The following is a 16,531-nucleotide window of genomic DNA, read 5'->3' as shown; positions in this document are numbered from 1 at the left end:
TTCAGAAAAAGTGCCTACTGGATGTCTTTAATACGGTGGGATGAAATTCAAAAGCAGGATTCCTATTAGCCTTTACGGAAATGCTGACCTTTTGCCAGAGAACAACTGCATAGTCTTTAGCCAGTGATAATTGTACACTCCATGATAGCAGATGCTTTATTTGTCTTGACCTTACACTCCAGTGCAAAGACTAACGCTCTCCCTGCAGGACAACAAAACTGCTTTAGAAATATAATCACCAAGCTGGAGCATGTCTTGCTGCACTCAAAGGAGAGCTTTGGAAAAAGACTGGTTTAGCACCTTTTATTTGTTGTATGGTAATAGTAACTTGATAACGTTTTTAATCTTCTCTCACCTGTGCTGATTGTAACATGTGAACAGTCCAAATCATTAAAAGTTACGGGCCAGATTTTGTTTCACTTATTAGGTGCATAAGTTGACTTCAGCACCTGAATGAGATTCTGTTCCACCTAGAGTCCCTGAAAAACAGTTAATGCGAAATTTGTGTAGATTCTTCTGCTCCTTGTTCTTTATGTCTGACTCCATCTTAAGGGTCAGAATTAGATCCAGCTAATGGATGTTACAAAAGTAGATGCATTCATGGATTTTAAGGGACTTTAACAGGGTAGAACAGGACTGCAGTTAAGTGACAAAGTCCTCGTAAACACCCAGAAGATGGAATAGGATGTGATCCTAAATATACAGTTGAGTTGTTTGCCTTGCAACTAATTTTAATTCATTTTATTTAACATTTCTATTCTTTTCTTGACTACAGTGGTTGCTATTACCAATAGCTATTTTTGTGGCACCACAGCTCTATTTCCTGTCTTAATGATGGTAAAACACAGCAAAACCTCTCAACTACATTTGTTTAGCACACCGTTGTAGCCCCTGACAAATACTGACTTTCCATAAGGATAGATTTTTATCCCTGTATTTGGAAAAGAGAACTTTGCAGCACAGCTAGTGCTTGTGAAACTCTGCTGAATAAAAGCTCTCTGTTGCTGTTTGAATAATCAGAATATTTCCAGCTCTTGAGAAACTAGAAAGAGATGCCTATGGTTTCTTTCAGGAGAGCTGTTCTGTGAATGGGGTGAAGTACATGTTGATGTTGCTTGGTGGGCTGATATTCTTTAGCTCTATCACACAAAGACATTTTAAAGAACATCACAATGTGTGGTACTGTAACCTGTGATGTAGTAGTGGCATAAAAAATTTCTGATTCATCAAATATATCTCAAATATATCTATATATTCATCAGATACACGGTCTAGGTCCACAGTGTTGTTCCCTTTCTGCTGCCGAAATAAAGTGGGTGTGTGGTAAGGAGTTAAAATCTGAGATCCATTAGCATTTGTGTGGTGATTATATACAATGCAGAATACACTAGAAATAATGTTACTAAGTGAGTGTGTATCTGTGTGTGCATGCTGCATAACGACAAAAAAACAGTCTTTCCACTCAGGAAACCTGAGGAAATACTCACCCAAGAGTGTTGTATTTTTTTTTAATTCAAAGAATGATCCCTTTTAAACAGTGAAACCAGTTGTGCTAGCTGGTATGATCCACTGAAGCCATTACGGGAATGTTTTCTAATGATAGATCAATAAATGTAACTTGAGTTGCTGTCTCTCAGCTGCTCAAAACCTCGAGCAGATCAAATTGCAACCACAGAAGTACAGCAGCAAAGCTAGATCTGTGGCCTGCGTAAGAACAGGTTTGACCTGCATAATGTATCACGTTGCACATACACAGTCCCTGTGCTTCAGCCCTGTGCATTCTTATTAAATTTCAGCCTGTCCTTTTCAACACAGACATCCATGTGCGTTCAGTCATGCTCCCTAGCTTGACATCTGCTGCAGCTAAAGAACAGAATTTGTGGAGAACGGAGTTAGTACAAAAAAGCTCTGAGTTATTTCATTTTGTCTTGATGCCACATGGAGTATTGTGTTCAGGCAGACTTGATCCCAGTCTCTTTTCTCTGTCCCTCCCTGCCCTCTGGGATAGCTCTCTATTTTACCTCCCACCCCATCACTTAGAGTTAAGTGAGTGTAACCCCACAGATTATAAAGCTGTCCTTGGGTACACCTGCCTGTTCCATTCTCCTATCAGCATGGCTTGTAAACACATCCCCAGCATTACAGTCCCATTCTTTTTTTCTCTGCTTTCTGCAGTCAGTGAACTTTCTCTGTTGCTATAGTCACTCTTCCTTTGATGTGATGAGGTTACCAAATCCTTCCTTTACTACTGTAGTTGAGCCATGTGATTTCTTACTGTAGCAATTCAAGATTAATGTCTCAGCACAGTGTCTACTTATTGGTTTGAACTGTTCTTCTTCTTGTTCTAGAGTTCCTAGAAATAATAATTTTCACTTAATAAAAACACATCTCCACCCCAAAAGCCAAAACACAGTCTTGCAGTGTGCGAGGACACTTTCCTCTGACTCTGAATTTGGTCCACACTGATTTTAAATGTGGCAAGTGGTTCTCTTGTAAAGAATTTCAGTAGCTCCCTGATCGCCATTTCCTTGCGAGTATTTTTGCTGGCATGAAAACTAGAAAATTCAGGATAAAAATCTTCCTAATTGTGAGACCAGTAGGACAATGGAACAAGTTGTGTAGTGAAGCTGAGGAATCTCCTTGATTGGGGGACTGTCAAAAAAAGGCTGTATAGACATCTGTCTGGGCTGGCTTAGGGACAGCACATCCTGCATCAGTTAGATCGGCGTTTCTCAACCAATGGGTTGCAACCCAAAAGTGAGTCACAAGAATATATGAAAGGGTTGTGAACAAACTTTAAAAATGGGTTCTCCTTTAAAGGAGAAAAATGTAGGAAACTATGGCTTTTCCCTTGCTGGCTGGCAGAGTTCCAGCCTGCAAGATGCTGCTTGGGGCTCCCCATGCGCCACACATACCACCTCCCTTGCCCCATACACCCATCCCCTGCCCCACATGCTTTGGGGCCTGGGAGCAGGGGGCAGTGGGGTGAGAGTGGGGGGCACTGGGTCAGGACTGGCCATTGATGTTTACAAATGGGTCCTGGTACAAAAAAGGTTGAGAACCACTGGACTAGATCAGTGGTTCTCAACCTTTTTTTGTACCTGGACCCATTTGTAAACATCAGTGGCCAGTCCCGACCCAGTGCCCCTCACTCCCGATCCACTTCTCTCCGCCCCTGGGCCCTAGCCCCCGCAGTGTGCGGGGCAGGGGGTAGGTGTGTGGGGCAGGGAGAGCCCCAAACAGTCCCTTGCAGGCTGGAACTCTGCCAACCTGTAAGTAAAAAGCCATAGTTTCCCATGGCTTTTCTCCTTTAAAAGAAAATCTATTTTTAAAGTTTGTTTGCAACCCTTTCATATAGTCTTGCAACTCACTTATGGGTTGTGACCCATGGGTTGAGAAATGCTGGACTAAATGACCCTCAAGGTCCTTTCCAACCCTATGATTCTGTGAAACAAAACAGAAGGCAGGGTAGATTTGCACTTTATAGACTAACGAAAGTAGCTGCATAGTACAAGCTCTTCCATGAGATGAAGTTCACTTCATCAGATGCTGTGAAAGGGTGTGCACAAAACCGCATATGAGGAGAAAGAATTTTTTGAATACAAAAGCAGAAAGGGGGCAGAGAGGGGAAGGGGTGCAGTGCTGCAGAAAAGCAAACATGCAAACAATAAACCCATAGAAACAAAGGAGTCACAACAGTTATCCATGTAATGGGATAGGAATCCATAGTCTTCCTTTAAAACATACTTAACACCAATCCAGTCTGTGGATGATTTTTTTGATCCACCATTCCCAGGCAAATCTGTTTCTGAAGATTTTCTGCCTGAGAACAGTCCCCCTTGGGTCAGCGATGGACTGTCCAAGGAGGTTAAAGTGTTCTGCAACAGGCCTGCACGTCCTCTGCGTAGAGTAACACATGCAACATAACATTCCTTCCATAAGTCTTCAGGGAACTGAAGCTATGACCTGTAGTGTAACAGTAGGTGGGCAAATGACATGTTCACCTTAAATGCTGACTAGGAGAGGTGCAAGAATGGCAGCTGCTGCTGACCCAGCCAGTGTTGCACCAGCCACTACCACATGGCTCAAAACTTCTGAACTGCACCTCTAGCAGTGACCATCACAGCATGGGTGACCAGACATCTGGCTCTTCTCCATGCTGTTTCCTTTTGTACTCATACTTCTCCCATGCCATATACCTGTGTCTCACTGACTCCATAAAGTATGAAGGGTCAGCATAGAGATGAATCAGTTGCTGTTTCCCTTGCACAGTGCCCATATATGGGGGGGAAAGGGAGAAAATTGGGTTTTGGCATTTAGAATTAGACCAGACTTTACAACTTGACGCATACTGCAGAGACCTTCTGGCCTGCTCCTCTTCTCCATCTCAGCATAGAGCTCTTTACTGGCACTAGGCATTGTGCTAAGTGAACAAGCTTCCTGAAGCCTGGGGCTTTTAACGTGTTTGGTGGTTACAGATCTGCAGTTTTCATGTGCTCAGGACTGCCCTGACCATGTGCTAGCTTGACATGAAGTTATTTACTAAAATTCACCTTAATTGTAGCAAATTGCAACCTGTGCCCTCTGTAACACCCAATACCTTTCCTGCCTAAACCAGTTTATGATTTCTCATATGTACAACATACCATCTTACAGCAGCGTGATCGCCCCGTTTCCAAGTCATCAGGCATAAGATGCTGTCAGAATCCCTTTGGAGGGTGTATGCATATCTTTTTTTGGAAGGAAAGCAACCTAATGCAGGAGCAGCACTTCAGTGCTTGTGATACTACACAAGAAATATTTGCATTGTGCCAGTAATTATGGAAGAAGTTGGTTAATCTTCCATTTATTTGGGGCATAGTTCCCTTTCAAAACACTTTAAACTGACCACCCCCAGCCTTCAAATAAGTTGAATTTTGCTCCACAATTAAACCTTGTGGCTTGATTTCATTTCTGGTATTTATGTAAAAGAAAAAATTCCTTATTGGATTCCAGCCAGAACAAGCAACTAACACTGTTCAGTTTCTCAGCATTGGAATAATTGTGGCATACCCCACTGTTGGCAAATTTGCATTACTTTCAAAAGTGAATGTGTGGCTGGAATCCAGAGGTACTTATTTACACTTATGAAAACAACTATGTAACTAGCTAGTTAAACAGAGGGCAGACTGCCTGGTAAGCAAGCAAGGGGGCTACATGCTGTATGTAGTCCTTTCTGGATACAATTATCCAGCTAGTTGTGGAGGGAAATTACCTGAATAGTTGTTTAATACCAGATTAATTTCAGGTGCTGAACTCATTACACATTTACACCAGTGTAATTCACATCTGTTTATATACACTGGTATAAATTATAGGGGGCTCTCGAGCAGACACACCTGGAGCTACTCTGAGGTAGCTATATGCAGTAGGTAAATATTACAGCACATTGCCACTAGGTGGTGGGGAGCAAATAATCACCCATTTTTCCTTGAGGAAATGGTCACCTTGGATAAATTGTAAACAGTAAGTACACTGGTCTAACTTACACTGATGAAGTGTTGCCCCTGATTTTTACTGAGGTAATTCTATAATGGATATGAATAAGTTCGGCTGGTATAAGTTTGTATAGTGTCTGCCAATCCTTTGTTGTTGTTTTAAATTGATGTAAAGGCCGGTTACATCAGTGTAAATGAGTCATATGTCCAAACTGTCTCCTGTGCCTGAAGACCCTGGCAGCCATTACATTTTTTGTCTGTTTATATGCCAGATGTTAAACCAGTTGAACTCATTGAAACAGCAACTTCTTTGCAATGTAGAATTATCCCTTAATAATTTTAACGTGACCAGGTGACATGTTACAATTTGTCTTGCAATCCTGGCATATAATCCTTGACAAATGTAACATTTGCCAGGAGAATGAAACCAGTAGAGCATTCTAAAAGCTCCATTTATCAAGATGTTTCCAGTTTAATCATGCTCAGACTGCCCTGGAAAAAGGAAGTTCCATGGTATTTTATATTAAAGAATGACATGGTTGTGAATAATGAACATTCCTTTTTGACATCACCGGGAAAATTTTTTTCTTAAGTAAGGGTTTAGGATTTCACTTGCAGTGGTAATATATTATTGTTTGGAAATAAGGTGGAAGTGGGTAGGTTTCCTTTTCAAATTAGGCTTTGTACAGGAAAATTATTTGTGAATTTTGATGTGGCACAGAAGGTCATTGTCTTAACTTTCCCATTCATGCTTATCTTGTCTAGTGGATTTTGGCTGGGTGATATATACTTTCAACTAATCAAAGCGCTCAGGCCACCTCCTATTAATGTCAGTGGCTAAACTCTCATTGACTTTAGTAGAAGCAAAATCCTATGGAAAAAACACAAAACCAAACTTTCTCTAATATTTTCAATGTATTTATTTCACTGTTAATACCTCTTTAAAACCTTCTTACAGCAGATACCTGTCAGTACAATGATTCTGTTCTGTTCTCTTCCAGAATGAGAAGGCTTTGGGGCATTCTGTGAGCCGTTCCAGTAACATCTCAAAGGTACTGTACCCAACTGTTTGAAGAGTGGGGTAAATCTGAAATACTGTGATCTTGTTTTATTTTAAATGTAGGGTGTGCATTCTGTTGGGATCAGTGGAAGGTGTTGTTTGTAATTACAGCTAATTATAATTATTATTGACTCAAATACCACATGCCCCTGAATAGGACACATGGCTTGTTTTGGAAACGCAGGCTGAAGAAAAACCAGTTTTTCATTTAAAAAAATGGTGTTTAGGTGGTTGATGCAGGCTTGGGCCATGAGGAACAAGGGTCAAATCCTTTCATCAGCATCTGTCAAGATGGTCTATCCCTGTCCCCCATGGGTGATTTCTACTATACCAGCTACATGGTTAACCTTTTCATAGCTGCATCCTAACTGTTTGCAAACCAACATAATAAAAACCTTAAGTCGGCAGTGGCTGGGGAGGGTTAAACCATTTGATGTTAGACCTGCAGTGGGGAGTGAGGTTAAAGAGAGGAATCCTGCCCATTTTCATGTGACCAAAGCCTCCAGGGCCCCATGGAAATTAGTTTCTTTAAGTCACACACTTCAATTTTCCATTGCTAGCTTTTTTGAAAAAGTGCATGTAGTATGTGAACAAATATGTTAATAGCATCACTGGACCTAAACATTAGGTTTGAAATAATTTGTTCTTAATGATCAACTAGCTATATTTGCATGGAATATTGCTGAGTGCAGTGATGTCTCAGCTTACAATGCCCCTTAAAGTTAAATCATTGAGAGCTTTTCAGAATATGACATCTTGGCTCAAAGGTATGTTTTATGGTAAAAGCCACACTGCCTTATGGGATTTAACAAAGGAACTGTGCTCATTTGGCCCAAACTTCTCCTGGGGTGCATGTGCTCAGGTCCTTTCCTCCTAGGGTAGCTAACACAGCGGGTAAGGTAGAAGACAGGACAGTCCTCTCACTACTGGTAAGGTTGGTGTGGAGCAGTTGTACCACTCACAGAGTGTAAGCACTCTGGCTGTGGCTATGTAGCCCTACACACCTTTTACCACTGAGGCTAGTCACAGTCAGGTCCTTTGGAACAGTGGTTCTCAACCTTTTTTTTTGTACCAGGACCCATTTGTAAACATTAGTGGTCAGTCCCAACCTGCTGCCCCCCACCCCCAGGCCCCAGCCCCCCAGTGTGTGGGCCAGAGGATGGGTGTATGGTACGAGGGAGGTGTGTGTGGGGTTGGGGGCCCCAAACAGCCCCTTGCAGACTGGAACTCTGACAGCCAGCAAGGGAAAAGCCATGGCTTACCATGTTTTTCACCTTTAAAGGAGAAAAACATGGGTCACAACATTGCTTTAGACCATCTTATGTAGCTGAGTAAGTGTGAATCCTTGGGTTGGTGCTGGGAGTTGTTTTGAATGCTATGAAGAATACATAGGAGAAACAATGTGTCCCACAGAGCTTGTCAGCTCGCAGTCTGCTCTGAAGAAGGGATGACACGAGGCTTTGCCACCCTAGGAGCAGGCCAGTGAGGAAACTGGGCCTCAGTTCTTACCAGTTCACTTCTTCCCACTTCCTCATGCTGGTGCAGCTCTGCTGGCCAAGAGCTGGGGATGGGAGCCAAAGCAATGGCTCATTCTCTGGCTCAGCCTGCTTATTTCCTACCTAACTGCACCCCGCAATGACGTAGTGGCTACACAGAGCAGCTATCTGTAGGGCTGTGTTGGGCCTGGGCCCCAGGGATGGCTGTGATCCTCCCCCGTGGCCACAGGACCCCTATCCGGCTCCAGCTCCTTGGATATCCTCTTTTTTCTCCCCTGCCACACCTTGATGAAGTTATTTTATTTTAAAAAGAAAAGGGAGGCTTCCCCAGGGTCCCAGAACAAGCCCTTTGGCCAGAAGGTCCCTCCTGGACTTAGCTGGTCCCAATCCTGTCCTTTGTCCATGTTCCAGGGCACCATTTACCTTAAGGCAGGGGTGGGCAAAATGCGGCCCGCCAGGCCATTCTATCTGGCCTGCGGGGCCCCTAAACATTTTAGAAAATTAATATTTATCTGCCCTGGGCTGCCTGGCATGTCACCCTCGATGGCTTCCCAAAACTCAGTAAGTGGCCCTCCGCCTGAAATAATTGCCTGCCCCTGCCTCAAGGGCTATTTGTGGTCTCCTGCCACCCCTCCCGCCACAACCATGCCTTGCAGATGTCACCTTAAATTGTCCACTTGGCCTGATGGCCTGTCCTGGGCTTCAGCCCTTTTCTAGGCTTTAGCCACCCTTTGCTTAAGTCTGCTCTGGCTCTATTCTTCTGCTCTCTGGGCCCTCAGCTCTCACATGGCAGATGTAGCCCTTTCCCAAGCTTCAGCCTCCTGGGTCCCAGAACCCAGGCCAGGCTATTTCTGCTACACTGGTCCCAGACCCCAGGTTGAACTGCTGCCACTTGCCTTGGCTTCCTCAGCTTCAACCTGCACCAACCCCACAGTCCTCTGGGTCCCTAACCCCAGGCTAGACTGCCTGATCCTGACCTTAGCTTGTCCCACCTTAGCCTAACACTGCACATCAACCCCAGCTCTCTGGGTCCCTGACCCCCAAGCTAAGCTGCCTGCTTCTGATTGCCCTGCTAGGCATTCTGATGTGACCTAAGCCTTGGTGTGTCCTTCAGGCACCCCAGTGTGGCCTCCTCTTCCCCTCTGATAGCCACACCCAGTCCATCAGTACTTAATCAGAATGAAAATGCAAACCGATTGGCTGTATAACTAAAACTGTTCCCATGCTGGGTCCATAATTACCACCTGCAAGATGGCAGTCCCCCTTAGCTCTCTACTTGCATCTCAGGGATAGCCTGGGTACTGGTCAGTTCTTCTCTGCTGCCATCTTGCTCAGGGGGTCTCCTCCTTACTGCTTGCAGGGTCAGACTGATAGACTGTCCTTGGGCACGGGCCATATGTGCCTACAAAGTCCTGCGCCTTCCTGTCAGGTGGCTCTCCAGCCACCCATGGGGGTTTCCATTTAGGCCTGATGACTAGCCTGCCTTCCTCTGCTGGAGCTTAGCTCAGCTGCCTGCAGTTGTTCCTTCTGTGCTGTCTGCTTACTTTACCACAGCCGGCCCAAGCTCAGCCTGCTGCAGCATCCCCAGTAACAGGAGCTTTAGATTCCCTGGTACAAGGGCACAGAGCCCTGCAGGGAGCATAGGTGAGTGACCTGTGCCCATATACTCCTGTGTTTCGGTGCCTTGCCCTAAGTAAACAAGCAGCATAATTCTGACACCTGAAGTACCTTCAGACCAGAACCTGGGTATATCTCAGCTGGAAGGGTTGTTTTGTCCTCAGCTTTTGGGAACAAAAGGTACTACAACCTATGCTTTAGCAGGGTTGTACTGAGGTAGGGTGAGTGGATAAAGGTGCATCATGAGACATAGGACATGACTGTGCTACACCCCCTTTCCCAGACACTAAACCTGAGAAATGAGGCAATGTGTGCTCTTGAACACGTGCCCAACAGTGCTGTCTTTCGTTGAGCAGGGGGATTTCTGTGGTGGTGTTCCTGGGTGTGTCGTGCAAATAATCTGAGTGCCCTTTTGATTTTCTCTTTCTGAAGGGGGGAGGGAACTGGAGGAGAAAATTGCTCTGTACATTCCCTTTAATGTACCTGCTCTTCCCTTGTGGAGTGATTGTGCTTTTCTTTAGTTGAATTTTTCAAGTGCTGTTCAGCAAGGATAGCTGGGTTTTTTTGTTTTTTACTAGCAAGTCATTGCTACATGTGAAACCTGGTAAAGCAAATCTTCTGGCAGGAGCAGTTTGCCACTCCAGAGTAGGTTTCATCCCTTGATGAAAGGCCCACACAAGGCTGCTTACACACCTGACACCTTGGATTCAGACAGAAGTGCAGCTCCCTGCTGTAACTGAGAACACTTTGCAGGAAGGGTTCTGAGTTACAAGATTCCCCTGGAGCAAGAAGTTCACTGTTGGTTACAGGGAGGAGGGGAATCTAGCTGCTGGCTGAGAGCCTACAGCCAGTTTCCCCCAGCAACAACCCCTGCTCCCTGTGAAGCTGCAAAGTTTTCAGAATGAGCGGGTGGAAAGGGAGCAGAGGGAGCTCATTTTAGGGGTTCCCCAGAGGGGAGGGTGAATCAGAGTCTTCCTCCACGTTGGCCAGGGTGGGGGGACTCCAGTACACCTACCCCACCTGCCAGCAGGGACTGAAACCCCCCCCCCGAACTCCTTCCACTCCCTTTCCCCTCTCCCATTCTGAAAACAGCTTCAGGCTGGCAGTCAAAGCAGACAGAAGTTACAGAAGGTGTTCTGTTTGGAAATGTCTTCATCTGACCCCTCATACAATTTTCACCCAAACGGCCTTTTTTGAAGCTGTCTGCAGCCATGTTCTTGTATTTGATCATGGCTATAAACCACTTTCTGTGGCCAGATCAGGCGAAAATTGTCACTTTTGTCTGCACCCCCCTGTGTTAAGAGTTATAGTGGTGCTGAAGTGGTGTGAAGAGACTTGGGCTCCTATACATGTGCAGGGAGGCTGCTCCGCTGTGCTGTATTTACCACACTCCAGCAGACTCCAGTGTCACGTGTATCAGCATCCCTGCACTGAAACATGGCAGAGGGACACTTTTAAAAGCTTGTTTGATCTTTAGTTCAAAGTGCCTCACCACCGTTTTTCAGCACAGGGACACTGATACACGTGATGCTCCATGCCCTTTTAATTAGCGTAGCTCTCAGGGATGTGCTAATTAAAGTGCCCCCCACAGGCTCCTGGAGCATGTCTATAAATGCCTCTTGTGACTAAGTGTGTTGGTGAGCAAATTGGTGAGTCACTGCCTACACTCACCTGCCTCTGCTGCCAGAGCTACTCCACCAGAGCTTATGTATCACCAGGTTTTTCTGGAGGGTTTGAATGACTTTCCTCAACAACTGTGCAACCGATGTACATAAGGTTTAGTAGGCTGCAGTTGCAGAGAGAGAGACTGGGACTGTACATGCATGCTTTCTGCTCTCAGAGATGGTTTAAAGTTAGTGGTCCTCCTCCACAGCGGAGTTTTATGTATATCCAGCCAGGACTTTGCTGGCAGAGCTTTGTAGTGTGGAGGAAGCCTCTGTCTTTTATAAAGCTACATTGGAGCATATAAAGCAAACGTTCAAGTACTCCAGTTTTCTCTGTGATACGTAAGGCTCACAGTTGCCACTGACTTCCTGAATACCTTCGAGCTGAACCAAGTTGTGCTTTGTGCATACAGAGATGGAGCCCAAGCTGCCAAATTCAGTACTAGATGTGAACTGAACCCCAAGGTTAAGGGGTGCTCTGTATTGGTTTGGTTGGTTCACAGAAAAGAAAGGGGCATGCTTCAGAGTTGAGATCTGAATCCCAAATCCTTCCGTTTCAGAAGTGCTTGGAGCCAGAATTCAGTTTAGACCCATTTTGGTTCACAATAGCTGACTTAGGAAAAAAGTGTAGAGCAAGGGTCACTTGGGCACTCTCAGGATTGCCAGTTAGATCATACCAAAGTATTTAACTGCTCCATAAACTTGTCCTTTCAGGCATTTAGAGTCTCTTTGTTATATTACTTAATTGCTAAACAAATCACCAGGAATACACCTAATGGAAATAAAATAAATCATTAGATTTTTAAAATTTTTTTGACTTCGACTTACCTACTGGAGCTCAGTGCCAAGAGCTGATTTTCTTTGAATTTCAGGTAGACTTCTGGTTTTCTGAGTTTTACACCGGTGACCATATATGTTACAGGAATGTATTTTCATGGTGTGTAGGGGTAAGGAAAATATATCTAGTTGAATGCCTCCTGTAGATTTGAATAGGATATTATTTGTTCTTGACTAGCTTGACAGTAGGTTTTGACATATTCACATATTGCACTTCCTAGCCCTCAAAACCCTATGGCTATAGCTGAAAGGCAAGGGTGCCCAAGCTGTGCAACACTGATGCCTAAAAGCCACATAGTTCAGTAGGGCTGTAAAAGGCTTCAGACCCTGCTTCAGATCTGGAGAAGCTTCGTATGCTTTGGAATCCAAAGCAGCATGTCCGGATCAAAGCACTGGCTTCGTTAGGCTTTCTGAAGCGGTTCAGAGCTTCCGAAGCGCTTCGGAAAAGCTTTGGAGCCGCTTTGGAGATCCGGCCATAGGGTATAATGGGGAATCAATGAACTATCTATAATGTTGTTGTTTTTTGTCTGATTTGGAGAAAATTTGCAGGGGTCATAGCCTCTGCTGAGAGCATGAAGCCTGCCAAGTTTCAAGAAGATCAGTGCAGGGGTTTGGGGGAACTGTACCCCACATTCTTGAAAGCAGAACTCCTGTCACGTCCATGTGTTACACCACAGTGGGGTGAAATCTGCAGGAGGGGTAGCCCCTGGTGAGGCCACAAAGCCTGCCAAGTTTCAAGAAGATTGGTGCAGGAGTTTGGGGGGGAACTGCACCTCAAGCTGCTGACAGGCAGAACTCATGACACAGATGACCCTGTGTTTATTAAGGCGCAGCAGGCTGAAAACTGCAGGGGTGGTGGCCCCTGCTGAAGCCACGAAGCCTGCCAAGTTTCAAGGAGATAAGTGCAGGGGCTTGGGGGCAACTGCGCCTCAAGCTGTGGACAAGCAAAACTCATGACATGGGTGACACTGTGTGTGTTAAGGCGCAGCAGGGTGACAGCTGCAGGGATGGTGCTCCCTGCAGCAGCCATGAAGCCTGCCGGCTGTTGAGGAGATGGGTGCAGGGGTTCTGGGTCCTGGAGCCCTGCACCTCTGGCTGCTGACAGGCAAAACTTGTGTCATGGATGCTTGTGTAACTATGTCTGTCTTGGGGCACGGGGTGGGGGCGGGACTACTGCAGGCCTGGCTGCTAAGCTACTGTGTTACCAGTTACCAATCAATCACGATTCACTCAGGGACCAGCTTAATACACTGTACCTAGCTAATACATAACGACTTAATGAACATGGATTAACACCTACAAAACCATATACTATGGAGAGGAAATAATCAATACAGACAATCAACTGCCCCAAGACGGAGACAGTCAGGTGCCCAAGCACCCATGACACAAGTTTTGCCTGTCAGCAGCCAGAGGTGCAGGGCCCCATAACCCCTAGACCTTTCTCCTCGACAGCTGGCAGGCTTTGTGGCTGCAGCAGGGGCTACCATCCCTGCAGCTTTCATCCTGCTGCGCCTTAGCACACACAGGATCACCCATGTCATGAGTTTTGCTTGTCTGCAGCTTAAGGTGCAGTTCCCCCCAAACCCCTGCACTTATCTCCTTGAAACTTGGCAGGCTTCATGGCTTCAGCAGGGGCTACTACCCCTGCAGCTTTCACTGCACTGTGGTGTAACACGTAGACATGACAGGAATTTTGCTTTCAAGAATTTGGGGTGCAGTTCCCCCCAAACCCCTGCACCGATCTTCTTGAAACTTGGCAGGCTTAATGCTCTCAGCAGAGGCTACCACCCCTGCAAATTTCATCCAAATGAGCAAAAAACAACAATGTTATAGATATTTCATTGATTCCCCATTATACCCTATGGCCGGATCTCCAAGGTGGCTCCTAAGCTTTGGAGCCGCTTTGGCCAGATCAAAGCAGAAACCCAGTCCGGAGCTCCAGATCAGATCGCTGGCGTCCAAAGAGGCTGGATCCGAAGTCGGATCGAATAGCTGCCTGCTCACACGGGCCTATAGTTCAGTAGGGTCTCAGCTCCTCAGTGAGGGTTTCATGAGTAGCTCTCTGTTTGGTGGAAAACTCATTAGCCAGTAAGGAGCTTAGAGAGACAGACTTACCTTTTCGGAGAAAAATGAAATAATTGTCTTTTTTCCTTGGTAAAGTTTTAGAGACTTGGAAATTGAATGATGACTGATATGAGGGAGGGAGGAAAGCTGTTTTGTTTATAATACCTTTGGCCTGACAGCCCTGCCTCTAAGTTCAGTGCCAGGAACCACGAAGGCTGGCAGTGTGCCTTCCATGGTAATCTCAAGCAAATCATTTCCCCCTTTCCATGTCTGTTTCCTGCTTCCTGTGCCTTTGTCTATCCGCTTGCAAAATGTAGGCAGTGCTACCAACCTCCTTTGTGAAGAGCTTTTTAGTTTAGTCAAAATAACCTCATAAGAAATTAATGTTCTTTCTTATTTAGTCATTGTATGTTTAGGGCCTGATTCTCCACATGTACAGCAGTGTGACTATAGGGGTGCAGTTACTTTCCCTACTATTAAGCTGATGTGGAAGAGCAGCAAATCAGGCCTTTGGTGTGCTTCTAAGTTATTTCTTGTATAAGATACTTTCTTTATGACTGAGGGAGACTTTTCTTGCTGTAATGATGAACTGTTGTCAATTTTTGTAAACGCAAGGCTTTCTATCGTTTCTATGATAGTCAATTAATATGCAGCTGATTAAGAAGACTGCTACCTTTGAACTTCCTACATTACTGTTGCTGTCAATCATAAAAGCCATTCCTTAGAGCACCAGTCCTGTATGGTGAAATGGGCCTGAACTTCCTTCTAAGCAGTGCCACTCAAATCTGTGTCTGGGAGGATGCATTTATTCAGATGTGCTGCTTGGATTGAAATGAGAACTGTAATAATTAAGAATATTATGCAGCAATAAGGCAGAAGATGGGAACTGTTCCTTTGGAGCAGCTATGTACAGCGTGGACTGCACTTCTCTAAAAACCTTTTCCCTAGTGAGTAAATCTGCATGCTGCGTGTATGTGTGTATATTTTTTAGGATCAGCTCCTGGCTGTGTAAGAGTAGTTGTGCAGTGCAGACTGTCTTATTAGTGTTCAGGGCTCTGTTGAAGTCAGCAGATGTTGTCATATTGACAGGGCTCCATAATAGTGTGCATTAAGGGCCTGGTCCTGCTTCCAGTAAATTGAACAGCCTGTTGACATCAGTGATACAGCAGCAGATCTTTGTGTGTGTCATTCATGGTATCTCTAGCTTGTATTTAGTATTATTAAAACAGTTTTTTTTTTAATCCACCAGTTTACAAGAAGGACAAGATTTGAATTTGCCTTCTGTTGTGGGACTTCTATTCCAAACAGAACGTATGTAGGGAAATGGTAGGATCCCAGTCCTGGCCTTCCAGATACACAAGGACTAGCAAAATCTGACATGAAGAGCTAGAATTCCTGTGGGTGGTAGAGGCAACTCAGAAAAGACACAGCTTTCCATCCTCTCTACACAAGTTGTCCATGTTGACAGAAGTACAAGGATCAGCCCTAGAGTATGCAAGTTCACCTAACAGGGCAAATAACTTGCAACTGATCCCTGCTCACTTGTACTGGTTTTACCACAGAGATGAGCAGGTGCAAGCTGAAGCTTTGTCTATGACCCTATATAAAAATAGCTGTCAGAATTCACCCATCAAGGTACCTTCAGAAGTACTGTCCTTCTGAACATAGGTTCTGGTGGGTGTCCATTGCAGCAAAACAGGGAATGGAGTACAGCTGTAGTCTTGTCCTCTGTTTTTTTGCCCGAGTGAACTCTGACCTTGGAGGTACTGTGCTTCATTAAGAGTAGCCCTTTAACTGCAATAGCAAATACTGCTGATCAGCTGTGCATTGCAACACCAGAAATGTTGATATGCATGTGAACAGAAACAGTTATACTTGTCTACAACAGTGACTCAAGTTTCTACTATTTTCTTGGCTTCCAAATCTGTCTGTTAGCTTCTTACACTCAGTATTATCAGGCAGAAGACAGGGCAAGCAAACTCACATGCTTCAGCAGCAACTCTGCAGTGCACAGAAGCATCATCAACCCATCCAACCACACTCAGCCCTTCTGAGGTGACTGTACTATACCAAGGTCTGACTTTCTGGCTCCACTACACAACTCAATAGGGTGCAGCTGTATGGAGACCTCAAGCCTTTTTTTTTTTTTGGTCTCCTAACACTAAGGGAATATTACCACGACACAGAACAACTTGGTGATCAACACAGCGTAGACCTTACCTCCACACAGCACAGGAGGAAGAATACCTCTTGGACTGCACCTGAGGGCTCCAGTCCCACTTTGGACCTGTACATAAACTCTTCCAACCTCTG

The 16,531-nt window shown here is 45.0% G+C and overlaps 1 protein-coding gene across 3 annotated transcripts in view; it reads left to right on the top strand.

Moving 5' to 3' along the window:
- MARCHF8 (membrane associated ring-CH-type finger 8) overlaps positions 1 to 16,531 on the top strand; it is a 181,183-nt gene that overhangs the window by 133,122 nt on the left and 31,530 nt on the right. For all 3 annotated transcript variants that reach the window (XM_059729688.1, XM_059729689.1, XM_019499451.2), the window contains exon 3: positions 6,479 to 6,529. In XM_059729688.1, the coding sequence (XP_059585671.1) occupies positions 6,479 to 6,529 (51 nt within the window). The remainder of the gene's footprint in view (positions 1 to 6,478; positions 6,530 to 16,531) is intronic.

Source organism: Alligator mississippiensis, chromosome 6 (genome assembly GCF_030867095.1).
Source record: "Alligator mississippiensis isolate rAllMis1 chromosome 6, rAllMis1, whole genome shotgun sequence".
Lineage (NCBI taxonomy): Eukaryota > Metazoa > Chordata > Crocodylia > Alligatoridae > Alligator > Alligator mississippiensis.
This window is presented reverse-complemented; position numbering and strand designations above follow the sequence as displayed.